At 41.2% G+C, this 23,420-nt stretch overlaps 2 protein-coding genes across 3 annotated transcripts in view; both read left to right on the forward strand.

Annotated features, from left to right (window-relative positions):
* The first annotated feature begins 1,564 nt into the window (after positions 1-1,564).
* Positions 1,565-15,894, forward strand: LOC135271850 (nudC domain-containing protein 3-like). Of its 2 annotated transcripts, none has more exons than XM_064369870.1 (3): positions 1,565-1,818; positions 6,912-7,237; positions 15,675-15,894. In XM_064369870.1, exons 1-3 carry the CDS (start codon positions 1,627-1,629, stop codon positions 15,706-15,708), a joined length of 552 nt encoding a protein of 183 aa, XP_064225940.1. In that variant the 5' UTR covers positions 1,565-1,626; the 3' UTR covers positions 15,709-15,894. The 2 variants fall into 2 exon arrangements, with proteins under 2 accessions (XP_064225940.1, XP_064225941.1); XM_064369871.1 differs by lacking the exon at positions 15,675-15,894 and adding an exon at positions 10,624-12,372 and having other exon boundaries at positions 1,566-1,818.
* Positions 10,722-23,420, forward strand: part of LOC135271863 (ephrin type-B receptor 4-like) — a 39,450-nt gene continuing 26,751 nt past the window's right edge. Inside the window, exon 1 of the mRNA XM_064369882.1 lies at positions 10,722-10,793. The gene's annotated coding sequence lies outside the window, so the exon portion shown is untranslated. The remainder of the gene's footprint in view (positions 10,794-23,420) is intronic.

The following is a 23,420-nucleotide window of genomic DNA, read 5'->3' on the forward strand; positions in this document are numbered from 1 at the left end:
GCAAGAAGATGAGTGCAGGTCCTTTCAGTCATATTGAGGAATTATATAACTAACAGGCTCACCTGAGATTCATTAATTCTCTAGGGCAGTGAATCTCAGAACGTAGTATGTGGTCCTGGGGGGTCTCCAAGGTAAAAATAACAATACTATGGTGTTATTTGCTTTTTTGCTATGTTGACATTTGCAATGATGGTGCAAAATCAATGGCAGGTAAAACTGTAAGTGTCTTAGCAGGAATCAAGGCAGGACACTGTCCTAGTTTTCTAGGGCTGCTGTCACAAAGTACCATAGACTGGGTGGCTTAAACAACACATGTTTATTGTCTCACAGTCTTGGAGGCCAGAAATCCAAGACCAAGGTGTTGGTATCTGGTGAGGGCTCTCTTCCTGGCTTGGAATAATCTCAGTGTGTCCTCACATGGCCTTTCTTCTGCGTGTGCGCAGAGTGAGATCACTAGTGTCTCCTTCTCTTCTTATAAGGATACCAGTTTCATTGGGTTAGGGCCCCACCCTTATGACCTCATTTAACCTTTAAGTATCTTTTAAAGGCCCTACTAATCACCAATGTGACTCCAAATATAGTCCCATTGAGGACTGGGGCTTCAGCATATGAATCTGGTCGGGGGCAGGCACATTCAGTCCATAACAGGCACCAAACTCTACTAGTATGCACTGCCTTACACTTATAGGCTAAAAATGTTCAGTTTCACTTAAGAATGCTCCTGATAGCATTTAATGATTAATTTTATTAAAAGCTGTTTTATAAAAGGTTCTCCACTTGAGAACAAGTCTTTTTAATATATTACATCATATTAATATGTTATTTATATATTACAATTATACATTATGTATGTATACACATATAATGCATGTATATATTATATATTATATATACACATATATAATGCATGTATATATTATACATTATACACATATATGATGTATATATGCATATACATATTATACAGACATCTGTACATATTTCACAACGATGGCATACAGATTCCCTATTCTGAATCTAGCTCTTTCCACTTAACATATGTGAATGCGCTCACTCTTTCTTTTCTTCGTCAACTTGACTTTCTTCTGATGCAACGCCCTGAGTTTAACTCAAAGCTCTGTTATTAATAAGAAATCCATACATCCCACATATACGCATTTTTCAGTATATGGCTTACTAACAAAAACCTCACCGCATCCCTAGCTTTAACCGCAGGTTCCGAATACCCAGGCGGGAATTCAACCCAGGAATGAGAAAGACTCCACGGACAACGTGACAAAAATCCGAGCAATCACGTGACACTGCACTCACCATAATTTTTTTTCCGCCCGCTTCAAATATGGCGGCCAAGTTCCCGCAGCACAGCAGCCGCGGGCCTCTTTGTGCGTAGCAACTTAATTGCTGCCCTTGTTGGGCTCTTTTGTGGAGGACCACCCCAGGGCAAAGCTCGTGGGGCAGCCGGGTCCGGGTAAAACAGCTCGGGTCTGCGGGGGCCGAACGAGCACGGACCGGAAGTTCCGCGGCCGCGCTGTCCGGCGGAGCTGTTGGCCGCGACCCCGGAAGTGGCCAGTCGACAGGTCTGAGGAGGCGCCCTGAGTGTGGACCGTCCCTAGAGCGGGAGGCGACATGGATCCCGGGGCGGCGGAGCTGTATGACCAGGCCCTTCTGGGCATCCTGCAGCACGTGGGCAACGTCCAGGACTTCCTGCGCGTTCTCTTTGGCTTCCTCTACCGCAAGACAGATTTCTATCGCTTGCTGCGCCACCCGTCTGACCGCATGGGCTTCCCGCCGGGGGCCGCGCAGGCCCTGGTGCTGCAGGTGAGGAGGGCGGGCCTGCGGTCTGGGGAATCGCCGCCCCTGACCTGCCCTGACTCCTGGCGACCGCTCCTCCAAGCTCTCCCAGTCTGTTTCCTCCTTTTCTTGGTGTCCTGGGGTTGAGCTTGTGAGAATGGTTTGAGTAATTTGAAGCTCGGGTTGGATGTCAGCTTATTCGGCTGAGGGAGCAGCCGGGGTTCGCTCGGGACGTCCTGAGGTTTCAGAAGTAGTAAGCCGGCTGTTAAGAGCCCTGCTCAGCACCCGGCAGCGCGTACCCCTCAGGGTGCTGGGGGCTGCTAGTCAGGGAGTGAAATCCATGCAGGTCAGACAGAAGGAAGGACATTTACAGCAACAGAAACGTGCACGCCCCAGAACTACGAAAGCACTTGAGTTGGCGGGGATGATGGAGGCCTTGTGTTGATCAATGGGTGTGGCCGTGGTCAAAGACGGTCACTGTAGTGATTATTAAAATTTCATTTGAATTTAATTCCTTACCTTCCAGGTTAAGTTTATTGTATGTTGGAAGCACTGTCAGTACTCATTCAGTGAAGTTGACTGGACACTTTTGAATGTAATAGTAAGCAACTGTTGACTGAATGCAGTTTACACTTAGTTGCCACAGGTATGGGTGATACAGGTGTTTAAGTAATGGTTTCTCTCTCCTTGTGACACTTGCAGTTAAAGAGAGAAAACCCAGAAAGTAACAGAAAACTCTGTAAGGGCAATTATTTGATAGAGCCCATTGTAAAGAAAGGAAATAGAAATGATAGTTGGGAAGTGAAGAAGGTTTTATAAGAGAGGTGGGACTTCTGATGAGATTGAAAGAAACTATTCAGCCAAGCATTAAGCCTGTTTATAGAATACCCAAGAAGATAGAAATGCTGATGATTCCTCCTCCAGTTCTCTAGCATGTTACAGTTTATAAAGTGCTTCAGATGTTTCCTCCTTAAGTCTTAATGCATGCTGCACGTTGATCAGATGTTACTTTCCTCAGTAGAAGCCAAAGCTTTGAAAGTCTTGATAACTACCAGGGTAATAGGGCCAAATGAGGGATGGGGTTGCACTAGGATTCAATTTCAGAACTTAAGGCTGTTTATGACTCATCCTTATCAGTTGGCATAAGTGCCATGTTAGTGATCAGAAAGCTGTTGGAGGTGGCCTTTAGCAGGACATTATGGCAGTTTAATGAAGTCTTGCCATTTGATCTTCAGTGTCGCTGTGAAATAGGTTAAGTTTCAAGTTTACGTACCAGTTCAGCAAGGTTATTTGACCAAGAACACACAGCCAGTTTACCGTAGAGCTGGAACTAAAAATTTCATTTTGTGGATTCCATATCTTTGTGTTCTATTATTTAACCATTCTGTAGTAGGATGAAGACACTTGTCTAGGATGATTGTAGCTTGCAGGAAGGTATGCGGGAGAAGTATATACTGAGCACCTAATATGTACTAATATCAGATGTTTTATATTCTGGGTTTGTTATCATCTTATTTAACCCTTAACATAACCAGAGAGGTTGGTCTTTGTTTCACAGATGAACTGACAGAGATAGTGCACTCATTTTACCTGGTAACTCATTTACCTGATACCACCTCTTATAAGACACTTCTATAGTTTAAGATTTGGTGACCAGTCTAATGAAGTAGTGGAGTTGGGGAGCAGGGATGGAGAAAGGGGAGGGATGGGTTAAAGATGATCCAAGCTTTCAACTTGGGTGACCGGAATAATGATAATGTATTAACTGAACTGTCACCTGGGTTTTGGGGACACCCGAGGGAGAGAGGAGCCAAAGGTGAAGAACAGACCTTGGGGGAAATCTTGGTGGAGAGCAGCAAGTTTCACAGAAGCCAAGGGGACAGTCGCCAGCAGATGGCTAAGAGAGGTGTCATGTTTTCTGGAAGTGGTTCTCAACCATCAGCATTGCTTAAGAAACTTTTTTTTTTCTCAAGACAGAGTCTCACTCTGTCACCCAGGCTGGACTGCAGTGGCATGATCTCAGCTCACTGCAACCTCTGCCTCTCGGGTTCAAGCAGTTCTCCTGCTTCAGGATTACAGGCGTGTGCCACCACACCCAGCTAACTTTTATATTTTTAGAAGAGATGGGGTTTCATCATGTTGGCCAGGCTGGTCTCCAACTCCTGACCTCATGATCTGCCCACCTTAGCCTCCCAAAGTGCTAGGATTACAGGTGTGAGCCACTGTGCCTGGCCAAGGAACTTTTAAAAACACATATACCCTGGATATTTTGTTTGGGTAGATTAGGGTGAATCCTGGGAACCTGTTTTTTGAGATGGAGTCTCGCTCTGTTGCCCAGGCTGGGAGTACAGTGGCACAACCTTGGCTCACTGCAACCTCCATCTCTCAGGTTAAAGCTATTCTCCTGCCTCAGTCTCCTGAGTAGCTGGGATTACAGGCATATGCCACCATGCCTGGCAGATTTTTGTATTTTTAGTTGTAGGGATGGGGTTTCACCATGTGGGCCATGCTGGTCTTAAACTCCTAACCTCAGGTAATCTACCCACTTTGGCCTCCCAAAGTGCTGGGATTACAGGCATGAGCCACTGTACTCGGCCAGAACCTGTTCTTTTATCCACAAAAGCTCATTTGGCAGGAGGCTTGTAAAGGTAGATTTCAGTATTGACAAGGGTTTTTTTTTTTTAATTAAAAAATTTTTTTTTTCTTTTTTTAAGACGGGGTTTCACCATTTTGGTCAGGCTGATCTTGAACTCCCGACCTCAGGTGATCCGCCCGCCTTGGCCTCCAAAGTGCTTGGATTACCAGCGTGAGCCACCACGCCCAGCCTTGACAAGGGTTTTGTTGTGGGGTAGGACAACACTGAATGAAATTGAGTGACTTGGTACCAGCATAACATTTCTCCAGGGTAGTAGGTGATCTCTTGACCACCCCACTCCTACTCATCTGCCTCTTAGGGATTTTCTTTTTCTGTCCCTAACTTGATGGCATAAGACTCCTTCCTGTGGTCTGCCCCTCCACCCCCATGAGAAGTGGGATGCTTGGTGTCTCTGCTGAACATAGGCAGAGAAGAATTTGGATGGGAGTGCTGGGCTGCACGACTGTGGAACTTCAAAGTGTTTCCTTAATATTTTGGGAAGTAGACTGTTGGTGTAGAGTTAGGCTATTCATACATTTCCTCCTAAGAGTTTGCACAGCGTGGATACACAACTTGAAGAACCTCAGCAGGAACAATATATGTGAAAATTGAATTCCACTTTATAATAGTATGTTTTAAGATAAAAATAGTTTGGACTGACAAGCCATTCATTATAATTGATAATGGTGGTTTTTTTTTGGAGTCCACTTTAAGAAGTGCTCCTTAGTAGAGTCCTTGAAACTAGAATTAGGAAAGCTAGCTACATCCTGTTCTTCATGTAACTTGTTGGTAGATCTTGGGAGAGTCACCTCTTGTCAGCTGAGAAGATTGGTTGGAGGTCACAGATTGGAGTTTTCTTTCAGCTCCATGTTCTGTGACTCTTGAATGAGTACTGAGAACATGGGATGGTTGGGAGGTTGGTAGTGATAGCACTTCCTGGTGGTGTGAATGGGCAGGTCAGAGAAGGCTGAATGTACTGAGTGAGCAGGGGCAGTGGCATGGTGAGGACTATCAAGTCTGGGGGGTTCTGTGTTAGAAGTCTCAGGTGTTAGGAGAGAGGGTTCTTGTTGCTTTGATTTTGTGGAGTTAAGATGAAGATCTGGAATATTAGGAGTATGAGAAGCTTTGAGAGCAAAGGACTCAAAGGGGTGGAAACACGAATGTTAGAATCAAGTCAGGGCTTCAGGTTATCTGCAGAAGTAAAAATGGTTCTGGTGTTGTTTCCAGTTTTTAACCTTTTAGGATTTTATTAATTTTTTTCTCTTCTGTCTACATCATCATCTCCCTACACTGTTTGGTGTGTGCTGCGTAATTTTTTACTACTTTTGCCAGCAGGAGCTGGGGCAAGTTACTTAACCTCTCCGAGCCTTATTTTTTCTCATTTTTGAAATGTTATGCTGTCGTCTTCACAGGATTTTTGTGAGGGTTTTGAGAAATGTTTATAGAATCCTTTGACACAGTTAGTCTGTTAGCATCCTTTGGACTGCCTGTGCAGTGCACAGAACATTGTTATTTAATACCTGTCTGCATTCTAGCCCTTTGGAATCTGACTCCGACCCATTTTCCAGGTTGCTCTCTCAGCCATTCCTTCCTCCAGTTATTGTAAGAGCTTTTGCCATTCCTTGACAAGCCTGTTCTTGGAGCTGTGGCATTTCCTCCAGTTCCTATGGAAAATGTGCCTCTCATTCAAGGTCTAACTGGGATCCTCCTTGTTCCAAGAAGTCTCCCTAGATTTCTTTTGCTAGACATGCTCATTCCCACCTATTCTGACAGGGAATCAAGGGCTCTGTCATGCCCCTTCTTGTATCAGAGTTTTCATGTGTGGATATGTCTTGGCTGTACGTTTTTGGTAAAGAGATCCCAGCACCTTCATGGATGTGACTGTGTCCCAGAGAAGGTTAAGAACTTGTTTACACACCAGAATTTTGAGTTCTTAGGAGACAGCAGAAATCATTTTGATGTTTTTTTTGTGTGTGTTTCTTGCACCCTGTAGGCACGTAGTGGATGTTTGTTGAATTGAATGTCCATGCAGTGTGGTGAAAAATAGCAGCAGTCCAGTAAAACTGGTTGCATTTTGGAAATTGAAGTTCAGCCATGTTTTCATGTTTCATTTGTGAGTCTGAATTTTGGTGCCTTTATAACCCACAATTATACCAGGACCGTGTATTCTTTGCATTGTGAACAAGACTCAGGTCTATAAAAATAATGACAGCAAAGACCATCTAACTGTGCATCTTTTAGGTATGTAAATATGTTAGCTTGGCTTGTAAATTTTTGATTTTGTTGATTTTGGAACCCTCCTGTTAAATACTGTTTACCTGTCAGCTTTTGGTGAAGTGGCAGGGCATTTTCATTTTGCCAGTGGGAAAACTTGTCAGTTTATGGCTTTTAGTTTTCTCCTTACCAGATTTTACCACATTTCTACAAGATACATGGTACATTACTGGGCAGATGAACTGATTGCTGGATTGCTGTTTGATTTTAGGTATTCAAAACCTTTGACCACATGGCCCGTCAGGATGATGAGAAGAGAAGGCAGGAACTTGAAGAGAAAATTAGAAGAAAGGAAGAAGAAGAGGTCAAGATTCTGTCAGCTGCTACAGCTGAGAAGGAGCCAGTCCCAGTCCCAGTCCAGGAAATAGAGATTGACTCCACCACAGAATTGGGTGGGCCTCAGGAAGTAGAGAAAGTGCAGCCTCCAGGCCCACAGGCCCCTGCGAAGGAAATGGCTCACGGCTCAGAGGAGGCAGAAGCTCCAGGAGCAGTTGCTGGTGCTGCTGAAATCGCTAGGGAACCACCAGCTCTTCCCAGGTAGGAATTTCTACTTTGCAGCTTCCTTCTTTCTCGCTTAACATCTGGTGTTTAGGTTTGTCCATAATTCATTCTTACTTTGTAACACACCAATTCTTGATCTCAGTATTTATTTAGCTCTTCATATTTGCAAACTGTGCATTACAGTCTTGCAGTTACACAGGATAGGAGATTAGTTGGCTTAAGATCACTTTCCTCCTTACTAGGTAAGGTGGATAGTCATACAACCATTTGAAATTCAGAGCCAAAATTAGAGCACTTGACTCCTCTCACAAAGACCTAACTTTATCTGTGTTTAGAGGCTTAGCCTTAGCGTCTTAATTGTGTTCTTCTCTGCAGGAGCACTGCTAGGATGTGCTCACAGTGTAATGGACACCTGAAATGACAGTCTGTTTTAGGTGACTGCATTCACATCCTGGCTATGCCGCTTCCTGAATGTGTTACCTTGAGCAAGCAGTATAACCTTTCTGTAAATCTGTTTTCTCCTCTTTAAAATATAGGTGATAATGATAGTACTTGTCTCATAGAGCTGTTGTGAATTTTAAATGAGCCAATAGTCAAGCAGCTAATGAGCAGTAGAGCTTGAATATGACATAAGGTTTCCCTGAATCAAGCATCATGCTGTACTGGTACTCACTTTTTAGGAGTTATGTTTCGTGGGTGCTCTAAACTTAGTTTTACAGACCTTCCTTGCAGTTTAAGTGAGAGGAGCTGATGCCTTCTTGTGTGGGAGTTGTAGCAGTGTCTGCAAGACAGCCACGATCCTCCTGGCCTGCTTTGTTTTTTGGAAAATTCACTCCCCTCCTTGATAGGATGGGTCACCTGTGTCCCCTTGAATTCCCGCCACCTTGAGTTCTCTTCTGTTTTTCTCACTCCTGTGCTCTCTTTCTGACCTGTTTTGGGGGAGATTGGTGTGTGTGTGTGCACACTTTTTAAGAGAGACAAGGTCTTACTCTGTTGCCCAGGCTGGAGTGCAGTGGCATGATCATAGCTCAATATAATATTGAACTCCTGGGCTCCAGCAATCCTCTAGCCTCAGCCTCCTCGGTAGCTGGGACCACAGGCATGCACCACCATAGCTAGTTAATTTAATAATTTTTTGTAGAGCTGTCTGCCACTATACCTGGCTAAATTTTAAAAAGATTTTTTCACTATATTGCCTGGGCTGTCGGGGAGCTTTTGAATTTTGTTTTTAGTTAATGAAGCAAAGTGAACAACTTGGAATGGTTTATAAAATATGGAGTAAGGGAAAATAAGTTTTGTGAAGGGGAGCAGCTCTTGAATACAAAGCTCCAGATGAGAAGGAGTAAAATAAGGATTTAGAGACTGGAAGTGGGAAGTGTAGGGTGGAAGGCAGAGATCTGATATTTCCTTGCAGATTTTCTTTAATATTTCTTGTCGTGCAGATCTGCTGGTAGTGAATTCTTTCAGATTTTTTTGGCTGAAAATGCCTTTATTTCATCTTCCATTTCTGAGGATATTTTTGCTGGATGTAGAATTGCAGGTTGATGCCTTTTTGTTTTTGTTTTTCTTTACACATTTTAAAGACACATTTTAATCTTTACACAGTTATCATTCCATTGTCTTCTGGCTTGCATTGTTTCTGATGAGAAGTGAGTAGACATTCTTTGTTCCCTGCATGTGAGATATCCCCATTCTCTTGCTATATATGAGCTGCTTTTAAGTTACTATCATTAGTTTGAGCAATTTGATTAAGATTTACTGTGGTGTGATTTTCCTGTGTTTATACTATTTGGGGACTTTTGAGCCCACCCCTCGCCCCCAACAGAAACATACACTTAGATCTGTTTTCTCTTTGCCGTTCTTTTGGAATAGTTTCTGTTGACCTGTCTTCAGCTTTACTGTCTATTCTCCTTTAGTGTTTAATCTTTAGTTAAACTCATCTAGTAACTTTTTTATTTCAGATAGTTTATTTTTCAGCCTTGCAGGTTCCTTTTGATTGTTTTTTATGGCTTTGATTCCTACCTTGGTTTTTCTTTAAATCCTCTAATATGCTTATAGTAGTTTAAAGTCTTTATCTGCTAATTCCATTGTCTCTGTCATTTCTCGGTTTATTTCTATGGATTGAGTTTTCTCCTGATTTTGGGTCGCATTTTCTTTTTCCTTCAAATGTCTGATAATTTTTGATTGGATGCTAGACATTAATGAATGTTATATTGTCAAGTCTCTGGGTTTTGCTTTCTTCTGTTGAGTGTTGAGTTTTATTCTTGCAGGCAATTAATTTATTTGCTGATCAGAATGATCTTTTTGAAGCTTGTTTTTTATTTTTATTGGTTGATCAATTGATTGTAGAGATGGAGTCTTAATATATTGCCCAGGCTGGTCTCGAACTCCTGGTCCCAAATGATCTTCCCACCTTGGCTTCTCAAGTGCTGGAATGATAGGTGTGCACCACTGTGCCTGGCCTTGTTTTTCTGCTTTGTTAAGATGTGTCTAGGGTACTTTTATTTTAGAACTAGCTTAGTCTTCTAAGACATGGCCTTTGTTGGTCTTCTGAGTGCTCCAGCTCTTTAGTGAGCACTTTCCATTCAGGCTGGTTGAGGCTTGAACATCTCCCAGCTCTCAGGATTGTCCATGTCAGTTTCCTGCTTGTCTCATGGAGTTGCACTTCACACATGTGCAGTTTTGTATTTGACCAAAGACTCAAGGGAATCCTATGAGGTTTTCTGGAGTTCTGTCTGTGTGTAGCTCCTCCTTACCAGTAGTCTTTCAATAAAATAATCAGATGTGAGAATGAAGATTGACTATACAAAGTTGTTTGTCATAGTCCACTCAGGCTGCTATAACAAAATAATATAGCCTGGGTGGCTTATAGACAAAAGAAATCTATTGCTCACAGTTCTGAAGACTGGAAGTCTAAAATCAAGGTACTGGCAGATTCAATGTCTGATGAGGGCCTGCTTTCTGATTCATAACCTCTGTTACCTTGCTGTGTCCTCAAATGGTGGAAGAGGTGACAGAACTCTCTGAAGTCTCTTTTGTAAGGGCACTAATTGCAGTCATGAAGGCAGAGCCGTAATCACCATTATCTTGGGATTAAGATTTAGCATAGGAATTTTGGGACACAAACATTCAGTTTATAGCATTGTTCACTTCAGTTTTATTTATTCCAACATTACTTATATTAGCAAAATTTTGGAAGAATGCTGAATTTCTGTAGTAAGAGAGTTGATAAGTAAATTTATAAAATGCTTTTAAAGATTACTGACATAGATATTGTGTTGGTCAGTTTCGTTCGTCAGTTTGGCTAAGCTACAGTCCTGGTTATTCAGTCAAACACTCACCTTGGCATTGCTGTCAAGGTATTTTGTGGATGTGATAAAAATTAATAATTGGTTGACTTTAAGTAAGGGTGATTGTCCTAGGTGATCTGAGTGGGCCTGATCTATCAGCTGAAAGCCTGAAGAGCACAGCAGAGCTCCCCTGAAGTAGAAGAAATTTCTCCGATGGACAGCAGCTGCACTCAATTTCTGGAGAGTTCCACATTGGCCTGCCATGTGGATTTCAGACTGGCCTAGCCAGCCCCCACAATCATGTAAGCCAATTTCTTGTAGTAACTCTCTTAATAAATCTTTTCCCTTGGTATCTGCAGGGGATTGGTTCCAGGACCCTTGTGGATACCAAAATTCATGGATGCTTGGGTCTCTTATATAAAACAGTATAATATTTGTGTATAACCTATGCACATTCTCCCATATACTTTATTTTTTATTTTATTATTATTACTTTTTTTTTTAGAAGGATGGGGTTTCACTATGTTGTCCAGGATGATCTTGATCACCTGACATTGTGATCCGCCCACCTTGGCCTCCCAAAGTGCTGGGATTGCAGGTGTGAGCCACTGCACCCAGCCCTCCCATATACTTTAAATCATCTCTAGGTTACTTATAATCCCTAATACAATGTAAATGCTATGTAAATAGTTGTTACGCTGTATTATTTAGGGAATAATAACAAGATGTTTGTGTATGTTCAGTACAGACAAAACCCTTTTTTAAAAAAATTTTTGGATATATATATTTTTTGATATAGGGTCTTGCTCTGTTGCCCAGACTGGAGTGTAGTGGCATGATCTTGGCTCACTGCAGCCTCTACCTCTTGAGCTCAAGCAGTTCTCCCACCCCAGCCTCCCAAGTAGCTGAGATACAGGTGTGCACCACCTTGCCCAGCTGATTTTTATATTTTTGTAGAGATGAGGTCTTGCCATGTTGCCCAGGCTAGTGTTGAACTCCTGAGCTCAAGTGATCCACTCGCCTCAGCCTCCTAAAGTGCTGTAATTATAGGTGTGAGCCACCATGCCCAGCCATTTTTGGGAATATTTTTGATCTGCATCAAATATTTTGATCAATATTTTTTTTTGTTGAGACAGAGTCTTGCTCCGTCACCAGGTGCCAGGCTGGAGTGCAGTGATGCGATCTCGGCACACTGCAACCTCTGCCTCCTGGGTTCAAGCAGTTCTCCTGCCTCAGCCTCCCGAGTAGCTGGGACCACAGGCTTGCGCCACCATGCCCAGCTAATTTTTGTATTTTTTAATAGAGACGGGGTTTCACCATGTTGGCCAGGATGGTCTCGATCTCTTGACCTTGTGATCCACCCGCCTTGGCCTCCCAAAGTGCTGGGATTACAGGTGTGAGCCACCGCGCCCTGCTTGATCAATGTTTTTTTGGGAATGTTTTGATTTGGGTTATGGAATCCATGGTTAGTGAGGGCTGACTATCTGCTGCTGCTTCTTTGGTGGAACCTTGAGTTATACAGGTATATTCATGATATAATGTTAAGTGAGAAGGGGAGAATTCAAACTATATAGTCTAGTATCACATTTGAAAACTTTAAAAATTACATATATGTACAAAAAAAGACAATCACAGAGTGGTGGAATTATGAGTGTTCTTCATTTTATCTTTGTCTCTTAACTATGTTTTCTAATTTTTCTGTAATGACCATTTATTTTGTTGTATTAATTTTTTTGTATTCCTTTTATAATCTAAAAAATGAAAAGAGGGGATTTGGTTTTGATTTCTGAGTAATAGACTAGAATAGCTACTTTGTTGTTTTGTAGAGACCCTATTTTAAAATTCTTGAACCAATAAATTATGTTCTGGGTTAGAACTAGAGCTAGTTTTGTGAGTTCTACCTTAAAAATAAGTATAGAGTGAAGACTTGGATATGTTTCAGGAAAGCTAACCTTTCTATTTGGTAGCCTTTCGCTGTTTGTTCAGAATAGACTGATACTGCAAGAATCCTAATCAAACGTTTCCAAGGACTGGAACATTCTCAGCCTTCAGTTACTTGTTTTCCTTGAACAAAACAGGAAGTTGTGGCACTGATCTCTAATTATACATGAAATGTAGTGTTTTAGCAGTTCTGAAAATAGAATGTGAAAGACCATCCTTTTCCTTGTTCTACCTTTAGTGGTACCCCAAGTCCTCCCATCAGTGTTCAGGTTGGTTTATCCTATAAACTGTAGATCTGCAGTTCTTTTAATTGAGTAATTTAAGGTAGTTATTCTTTAGAAGACCACACAGAAGCACTGTCTGTTGTGGGAACTCTGTCTAAAATCAGTTACCTGGAATCTAAGTCTTAGATTGCTGATTTCTGACGACTCCTGCTTGACACGTTTGTTCGTTCTAGCCAATATTAGGCAAAAACTCTCTTTTCATATGCTACAGTAAAGTCACATCACATGCTTATTTAACTTAAATAAATTCAATATAAGTGCTTGGATGACATCACAGTAGGGTCCGGTGTGGGTTTCCTGGGCGTGGGCTGTCGGGTGTGAACTTTCATAGCACCTGCAGTTCAGGCTCTTGACCTGCAGGTGTTGCTGTAGGCAGTGGTAACTTTGACTTTGCTGGTGCTGGGATGCTGACAAAAATCTCTGAAAGCCTGTGTCAGTTTTGGGCTTTTCCCTTTGAAAATCACTACCAGAATTCTTTAAAAAAGAAAAAGGAAAATACGGTAGCACTAAGAATTTCAGTTACTGCTTAGAAACAGTTGTCTTTGTCCTGTGTGCTTGGATTGGGTGTCTTTTTGGCCTTTGGATGAGGAGCAGAGTGCTCCAACACTGTTAGTGTGTATTGGGCAGTGACGGGACCCCGGGTCCAACCAGGCCATTCCTCCTGCTCTGGACAGGGAAGCAGAGTAGTGACAGTGTGTAAAGAGGGTATCATGGAACAATTTGACATATTAACCACTTCTAGGACAAGCCCATTAGAACATAATACCTGAGAAAACTGTTCAGTACTTTCTCTTGCTTTGGGTAGGGTGGCCGCTGTGTCCAGTTACAGGGACCTCGGTGCTTCTTGGGATAGGAATGGCATCATTTGGAAATAACATTACATTTGGAAGAGAAATTTCAGGTTTCCTAATAGTGTCCTTGGCAGATTTGCTCCCTTCTGACTTGGTCTTCATAGGTATGGGTGCCCTTCAATCTTCTCATCAGCAAAGTCTTCCCAGTAGTCCATTCCTCCGCTTTCCCCTGCAGGTGACCCTACCTCCTTGGAGTTTGCACTTCATTTTACTTTATTTGTGGCTGGCTGTGCCCACATTTTCAGTGATTGGGGCAGAGACTTACTCAGCCTTTCTTGCTTCTTGGCCCCGTGTGAGGTGACCACCCCAGTGCATGCTGAGTTCCATTTCTTAGTACCTCTTCTTTGGCTTTGCTTACTGTTTTTGCTCAGTCTGTTATAACAAAAATACTGTAGCCTGGGTGGCTTATAAACAACAGACATTTATTGCTGACAGCTCTAAAGGAGGCTAGAAGTCCAAGATCAAGGTGCCAGCAGGTTCAATGATGAGGGCTCACTTCTTGATTCATAGACCTGTGTCTGTTCATTGAGTTGTCACATGGTGAAAGGGGCAAATGAACTCCCTTAGGCCTCTTTTATAAGACCACTACTCACATTCAGGAGTGCTCTGCCCTTGTGACCTAATCGCCTCCCGAAGGTCCCACCTCCAAATAACATTACTTTGGTGGTTAGGTCTTTAACATGAATTTTGAAGGGACACAAACATTCATTCTATAGCATTCACCCACCTATCATGACATCTGTGGCTCTTGATGCCCCTTGGGTGGGTTGTCAGGAGAATAGAAAGGTGTCTGTACTCTGGGCCTGGGACTTCCTCTCCATCTGTAGGCTCACACTGCCTGAGAAAGTTGGGTTCCTTGTTTTGTCTTTAAACAGCTTCTTCCTTTACTAAGCAAGGCTTTTTCAGGTGCCCATTGCAGGAGGCTCCTTTGTAGAATCACGGGGCTTAATCATAATCCCCTTCCCTCCATAAACTCCATAGGCTATGGTGAGGATTGAATGAGACCTGCTTAGCATGATTCCTGACAGAGCGAGCACTCAAGTAGATGCTAGCTATTATTGTTACTATTATTTCTTTTAAAAAAAAAATGCTTTTTCTTTTTTTTTTTTTTGAGACGGAGTCTCACTCTGTCACCCAGCTGGAGTGCAGTGGTGCGATCTCGGCTCACTGCAATCTCCATCTCCCAGGTTCAAGCGATTCTCCTGCCTCAGCCTCCTGAGCAGCTGGGACTACCAGCATGTGCCAACATGCCCAGCTAATTTTTGTATTTTTAGTAGAGACAGGGTTTCACCATGTTGGCCAGGATGGCCTCAATCTCTTGACCTCGTGATCTGCCTACCTTGGCCTCCCAAAGTGCAGGGATTACAATACAGGCATGAGCCACTGCACCCTGCCAGCTTTTCATTCTTCTTTCTGCTTATATTCAATGTACAATTTTTGGAAAATACAGATAAGTATATAAAGAAAACCTTCACTTTCTATCAGCTTCATGTGGTATTTTCTATGGCTTTTCTTTCCTTTCTTTTCCTTTTCTCTTTTCTTTTTTGAGGCAGAATCTTACTCTGTTGCCCAGGCTGGAATACAGCGGAACACGGTGCAATTGTTGCTCAGTGCAACCTCAACTTCCTGGGCCCCAGCTATCTTCCTCCCTCAGCCTCCTGAGTAGCTGGGATCACACGTGTACCACCAGGTTTGGCTAATTTTTAAAAACTTTTTTGTAGAGATGAGACTCCCTGTGTTGTCCAGGCTGTTCTCAAACTCCTGGGCTCAAGTGATCCTCTTGCCTTGGCCTCTCAAAGTGCTAGAATTACAGCTTGAGAGTCTGTGCCCAGCCTATTTTTTTCTTATGCATATAAACATATACATGAATACATGTATGTATATAAAATTTTATTACACTTTATCTTCTTTTCTGCTTAACAGTTTATCCTGAGCATTTCCTGCATTCCTTTTGCTGATTTTGAATTTGTGATGTACACTGTTGAGTGTTGTCTTCCTGAAGTGGCTCTTGTCCTTGGATGAGGGTGTATGCTGCATGGTATGCACTGAGAGAGAACAATGAATAGAAAGCCAAGGGTTGAGGGATGTCTTGTCTGTTTCCCCTCAGATTCGGCTATCTGTGGACTCCAGCTGGGGATTGAGCCTTGGGCCACCTGGTTTGGTCTCATCTTGTGTCATGGCTGCTATTTCACCTTTCCAGTGATTCGCCCTGAAACTCCTCCTTCTTTAAGAAAGCTCAGGTATAAGAAGCCTCCAAGAGATTTGACTTAAATCACAAGTCAGGAAAACCTGATTTAAGTTGTTAGAAGGACTTTTTTTTTTTTTTAAAAGACGGGGTTTCACCATGTTGTTCAGGCTGGTCTTGAACTCCCGACCTCAGGTGATCCGCCCGCCTTGGCCTCCAAAGTGCTTGGATTACAGGCGTGAGCCACCACGCCTGGCCAGGAGGACTTTAAAAAAATTCTTAAAAGAAACATTAGGCTGGGCGCGGTGGCTCACGCCTGTAATCCCAGCTCTTTGAGAGGCTGAGGCGGGTGGATCAAGAGATCGAGACCACCTTGGTCAACATGGTGAAAACCCGTCTCTACTAAAAATACAAAAAATTAGCTGGGCATGGTGGCATGTGCCTTTAATCCCAGCTACTCAGGAGGCTGAGGCAGGAGAATTGCCTGAACCCGGGAGGCGGAGGTTGCGGTGAGCCGAGATCGCGTTATTGCACTCCAGCCTGGGTAACAAGAGCGAAACTCCGTCTCAAAAAAAAAAAAAAAAGGAACATTAAATTTTTATTTTTTAATTTATTTCATTTTTATTTTGCAGTGAAGGTTATATGCTTCATTTTTAGAAAGTAGTGTTGCATTTGCTGGATACTGAAGTTGTATCAGAAAATAAATCTTAACTTTTCAGAGTTGGATGGGTTCAGGGAGGATGTGGGTCAGGGAAGAAGAAGACTGTTGGAATCATCTGTGGAGTTTTTCCCCTGGAAAAATTTGTATTTCCTAAAATTGAGAACCAGTGATCTGCTTCCTTTTTGCAGATGAAGAAATTGAGATGTACGACGGTCAAGGGCTTTGCTTAAAATCATACGTTTAGAAGTTAAAGTCAGAGTTACTGGGAGTTGAAGCAGAACTACCTCATGGACTAACTGAGGATTTATTTGCTTTGCTGTGTTAAGAAAAAAAACAACCAATAACTATATTGGTATATCTGAGAGATACTTTTTCTATCCAATTTCTTTTAAAATAACTTTCTATTTGAATATTTTTCTATAATCACTTTTTTATGCTAGCTTTTTTTTTTTTTTGACATTGGAAAGGTAATATATGTACTTCACAAAATGTTTATTAGGTAAAATTTGAAAAATGAAAGACAGTAGACAGAAGAACATGACTCCTCATGTGCTCATTGTCCACTTCCAACAGCAGCCCACTCTTCTCCCTCCTGGGTTCTTTTGAAACAAATTCTCCCTTATATTATTTCATCTGTAAATATTTTCAGTCACTATTTAAACTTCCAGTTTTCTTATAGTGTCCTAATTAAAAGAAAGTTTTGTTTGAATCAGGCTACTAATAGGACTCCAAACACCAGTGCCTCATAGTCGACCCTCCATTTTTCTATTTCCCACTGCCTGGATTTTGTTGATTGTTACCCACAGTGGTTTATCATGTCCTCTGTCCTATTTCCTGTAAGTTGGAGTTGGATTCAGGGTAACATTTTTAAGTTATGGAAGTATATAATGGAAGCAGATTCTTCCTAGAGGTGACTATTTTTAATAGCATCTTTTGCAAAATTTATATATTTTATGCGTGTGTGTGTGTTTATATATATATATGTGTGTGTGTGTGTTTATATATATATTCCCAGTTATATATAGTACACATGCACACACAAAAGCACATTTATGAGTGTTGACTTTGTCACATCCCTGGAATGTGCTGTGAACCCTTGCACTAGATAAGCAGCTGACACTGACTGATTACTTCCTGTTGCTGCCTTGGTGTACACATAGGTGTTTCACTGTCCTAACAACTCTTTGAGGCAGGTCTGTTGCCTTCCCATTTTGTAGTTTAGGAAACTGACCCAGGCTCATGCTGTTGAGCTGTGGAACCTGGTTTGCCTTCAGGTGGTTTGCCCTGAGATTCTCCACTGTTTTAAAATGCTGATTCCTTATGTTCATACTATTCAGTCCATAAAAAATAAAATAAAATAAAATGCCTGGGCCCTTGCTTTAGAGATCTGATTTAATTGGTCTGAGTGTGGCGTCTTCTGTGTCATGTCTGGATTTTCAGAAGCTTTCCAGGTGACTCTGATGTGTGGCCAAGATGTTTATTAACTGCCATATAGTATTCTGCTGTATAGATCTTAACATCATTATTTAATGAGTCCCCAAGGGGTGTGTACTTAAATTGTTTCTGATCTGCCAGCATCACAAATGATGTTTCAGTGAACGTGCTTTTTAAGTGTCTTTTGGAACATGTTTTTGAATATCAGCTAGATGAATTCCACTGGGTCAAAGGGTATGGCCTTTGTAATTTTGATGGATGTTGCTAAATTGGCCTCGGGGAGTTTGTGTCAGTTTGTTCTCTCACTGCTAGGTTGTCTAAGGGTACCTGACCCCATCCTGGGTGCTAGCCAGAGGCCCTAACTTCTTTCTGGGCTACTGTTACTTTTCTTCTTTAGTTTTCTTTGAAATGTCATTCATTTTTGAAGTAAATTGGAATCTGATTTAACTTTTATATGCTTCTGTGTTTTTTTCCATTCTGTGTATTTTCCAAGTACTTAACCATTTATTCAATTTGTTTGTTAGTACCAAACTACTTTAGTTATCATTAGCTTTCTAATACATTTTAGCACCAAAGGTGCTGGACCAGAGAGCTGACCTTCACCTTGACCTCATGATCCCGAGCATCAGTGGGTCACTGCAGACTCAGATTCCAGGACCACTCCCATGGAACTAGGCTCCAGGCTGGCCCCAATGGACCCAGGGTCCAGGACCTTGCCTAGGGATACAGTCTTCTGGCCCGATGCCATGGTTTCAGAACCAGACCTGCCCCCATGGGCCAGATGCCAGGCTCCCCAAGTTAACCCTAGTGTGAGGTCAGCCCACATAGATTCAGGACCAGGTTAATCTGCATGGACACAGACACCAGGTCCCCCAGCACCAAGTCATCCCCTTACAGACTCATGCTTAAGTTCCACTCCAGTACCAGATCTCCTGTGAACTCAGGGTTCCAGCCAGGCCCTGCAGACATGGGTTCCAGGTCTGCTTCTGAAAACCCAGTCAAAAGGCCTGCTGTAGTGGATCCTGGCACCAGGCAAGTCCCCTGTAAATCCAAGAAACAGGCTCATCCACCTGATGACCCAAAACCAGGCCAAACTGCCTGAAGACTCCAGCAACAGGCCTATCCACTGATCCCCACAAGGTTGCCCACCCAAAATCTCTAGATGGGCTGACCGGTGAATGTTTTTCACTGTCAAAGCCAGGATGTAAAGACTAGAAATGCCTACTTTTTCAAATGCACAGATACCAATGCAAGGCAAATATCACAAGTAATCAGGGAAACATGACAACACCAAAGGAAAAAACTAAAGTAACTGTTGATGACAATGTCATCAACAGACCAATTTACAGTGCCCTGGTGCGGTTTTCCTGCAGTGGAGAAGTAGCATCATCAGGAAATGAGCTCACATTTCTCTTTAAAGATATGGAGATCTACCAACTGCCTAACAAAAATCTCAAAAGAGTCATGTTAAAGAAGTTGAGTGAGCTATGGAGAACACAAATTAACAACTAAACCAAATCAGGAAATCAATACATGAGCAAAATTAGAAGTTAAATAAAAAGAGAAAGCCATTTTAAAAAACTGAAATTCTGGACCTAAAGAACACAATGACTTAACCAAAAACAATGAATAAAATGATAGTAGTACCTCCATTCCTAACCAATAATTATTTTAAAGGTAAATGAATTGAAATCTCTAATTAAAAGATGTAGAATACCACATGAGAAAAAAAAAAAAGATCTAACAATATACTGCCTATAAGAGATTCAGTTTAGCTTTAAAAACACACAGAGGTGAAAAGTGAAAAAATGGAAAAAGATATTACATGCAAAAGGTGACCAGAAAAGAGTAGAGTAGCTATACTTAGACAAAACATACTTCAAGTTAAAAACTGTCACCAGAGACAAAGAAGTTTATTGTACAGTGATAAAGTCATCAATTTATTAAGATACTATAACAATTATAAATATGCACCCAACATTGGACCGCCTGAGTGTATAAAGCAAATATTAAAAGAACTGAAGGGATAAATGCTGAACAATACAATAAAAATAAGAGGCTTCAACAACTCACTTTCAACAGTAGACAGGCCATTCAGACAGAAAATCAATAAGGAAATACTCGACTTGAACAACACCATAGACCGAATAGATCTAACAGAAATATACAAACATTCTATCCAACGACAGAAAATATACAAATAAACATTTTTTTAAGTGTACACAGAACATTCTCCAGGAAAGATTGTATGTGAGGCCTCAAAACAAGTCTTAACAAATTTAAGAAGACTGACATCGTATTAAGTATCTTTTCTGACTGTAATGGGATGAGAGTAAAAATGAAAAACAAAAGGAAAACCAGAAAATTCACCAATAGATGGAAATTAAACATATCCCTGAACAAGCAATTGGTCAAATACAAAATTTAAAGGGAAATTAAAAATATTGTGAGACAAATGAAAATGAAAACACAACATAACCAAAATTTATGGGATGCAGCAAAAACAGTTTCAAGATGGATGTTTGTAGCAATGAATGTCTACATCAAAAAAGAAAAATCTCAAATAAACTACCAAAGATTGCATCTGAAGGAACTGGGAAAAGAGGAAAAAACTAACTCCAAACTTAGCAGAAGGAAAAAAATAACAAAGATCAGAACCGAAATTAGTGAAATGGAAACTATGAAAACAAGAGGAAAGATCAATTAAAATAAGTTATTATTTTTGAAAACATAAAATTGACAAACGCTTAGATAAGCTAACTAAAAGAAAAGTCCCCGATAAATAAAATTATAGATGAGAAAGAAGACATTACAATGGATACCACAGAAATAAAAAAGATTGTAAGAGACTACTATTAAAAATTGTACTCCAACAAATTGGATAACTTAGAAGAAATGGACCCACTGCTAGAAACGTAACAGCCTACCAATAGTAAATCATGAAGAAATAGAAAAATCTTAACAGACTAATGATAAGTAAGGAAGTTGAATCAGTAATCAAAACCCACCCATCAAAAAGAGCCCTAAACCAGATGGCTTCATGGGTGAATTATACTAAACAGTTAAAGAAAAATTAACGCCAATCCTTCTCAAACTATTCCAAACAAAAACTTAAGAAGACAGAATACACCTAAACTACTTTTACAAGTCCAGCATTACCCCAGTACCAAGGTCATACAAGGACACTATAAGAAAAGAAAATTAAGGCCAATATTCCTGATGAACATAGATGCAAAAACCCTCAACAAAATGCTAGCAGAAGGAATTTTACAGTACACACATGTATCAGGCGGGATGGTCTCAAACTCCTGACCTCAAGTGATGCATCCACTCTGGGATTACAGGTGTGAGCTACCACACCTGGCTCAATATCTTTTCATGACAAAAACTCTCAACAATTTAGATATAGAAGGAACGCATCTCAATATAATAAAAACCATATATGGCAATCTCACAGCTAACGTCATACTCAAGGGTGAAAAGCTGAAAGCTTTTTCTCCTAGATCAGAAGCAAGACAGGGAGATCCACTCTCACCACTTCTGTTCCATATAGCACTGATGCCCTAGCCAGAATAAGCAGGCTAAATAAATGAATCAATAAAAGGCATTCAAATCAGAAATGAAGAAGTAAAATTGTCTCCATTTGATGTCATGGTCTTATCTATAGAAAATCCTAACTATTCCACCAAAAAATGTGTTAGAACTAATAAACAAGTTCAGTAAAGTTGCAGGATATAAAATCAGCATACAAAATTTAGTAGTGTTTCTACTACCAATCACAAACTCTCTAAAAAGCAAGAAGAAAAATCCAATTTAAAATAGCTACAAAAAAATAAAATAGGAAAAATTTCACCAAGGAAGGAGGTGAAAGAGCTGTACACTGAAGACTATAAAACACTGGTGAGAAAAATTAAAAAAAAGGCAAATCAATGGGAAGTTATTTCATGCTCATGGATTGTTAGAATTAGCATTGTCAAAATGTCCATAGAATCCAAAGTAATCTACAATACAACTTCTATCAAAATTCAAACTGCATTTTTCAAAGAAATAGAAAATCCTAAAATTTGTATGGAGCCACAAAAGATGCTAAATAGCCAAAATAATCTTGAGCAGAAAGAACAGAGCTAGAAACACACTACCTGATTTCAAAATATACTACAAAGCTTTAGAAATCAAAACAACATGGTGCCCACCTAAAAACAGAAATATAGATTAATTGGCCAGGCTAGGTGGCTCACGCCTGCAATCCCAGCACTTTGATAGGCTGATGCAGGTGGATCACTTGAGGTCAGGAGTTTGAGACCAGCCTGGCCAACATGGCAAAATCCCGTCTTTACTAAAAATACAAAAATTAGCCAGGCAGTGGCAAGCACCTGTAATCCCAGCTACCTGGGAGGCTGAGGCAGGAGAACTGCTTGAACCCAGGAGGCAGAGGTTGCTGTGAGCCAAGATCGTGCCACTGCACTCCAGCCTGGGTGACAGAGCAAGACTCCTTCTCAAAACAAAAAGGAAAAAGAAATATAGACCAATGGAACAGAGCAGACACTTCAGAAGGGGAGGGATAGCAGAGGATGGAGGATAGGGGATGGCTAACATTAGGAGAAATACCTAATGTCGATGACAGGGGGATGGATGCAGCAAATCACCATGGCATGTGTGTACCTATGTAACAGTCCTCCACAATCTGCACCTGTACCCCAGAACTTAAAGTATAATAATAATAAAAGAAAATCCATGCATTCATGGTTGATTGACCTTCAACAAATGTGCCAAGAACACACAATGGGGAAAGGATAGTCTCTTCAATAAATGCTGCTGGGAAAACTGGAGTTCTACATACAGAAGAATGAAATTAGACCCTCACGTCATACTAAATAAAAAATAAACTCAAAATGAATTAAAGTCTTAAATGCAATACTCAAAACTGTAAAAGTCGTAGAAGAAAGCATAGGAAAAAGCTTCTTGACATGGGTCTGGGCGATGACTTTTTTGTTATGATGGCAAAAGCTCGAGCAACAAAAGCAAACATAGACAAATGGGATCGCATCAAACTAAAACTAAAAAGCTTCCGCATAGCAAAGAAACAAACAACAGAGCTAAGAGACAACCTGTGAAATGCAAAAAAACAATTGCAAACCGTACAGCTGTTAATGGGTTAACATCCAAAATATACAAGGAACTCAAACAACTCAATTGCAAGGAAACACACAACCTGATCTAAAAACGGGCAAAAGATCTGAACAGACTTCTCAAAAGAAGCCGTTACGCGTGTTTACCCAGTGGCTCAGAAATATGCCTTGGACCAGAATAAAAGAACTGCAGGAAAATAATTGAGAAGAATACTGTTTATCTTCACTGACAGATTTTCTCCATGATTTTGCTTTTATGTAAGCAAGCTGTGAAAATTACTTGACCTCTGTTGGCTTTAGTTTCTGTATCTGAGAGAGTAAGAAGCCTAAGAAGAGAATTCAGAGTCTGATGGCTGCTTTCCGATCCCAGTTTTCCCAGAGGTCACACTGGGGTGTGTGCAAGGCCCTTTACCTCCCCGAAGAGGGTATCAAATCCATGCAGAT

This window comes from Aotus nancymaae, unplaced genomic scaffold (assembly GCF_030222135.1).
Source record: "Aotus nancymaae isolate 86718 unplaced genomic scaffold, 86718_ANA_hifiasm-v0.15.2.pri h1tg000094l, whole genome shotgun sequence".
In the NCBI taxonomy this organism is placed as follows: Eukaryota; Metazoa; Chordata; class Mammalia; order Primates; family Aotidae; genus Aotus; species Aotus nancymaae.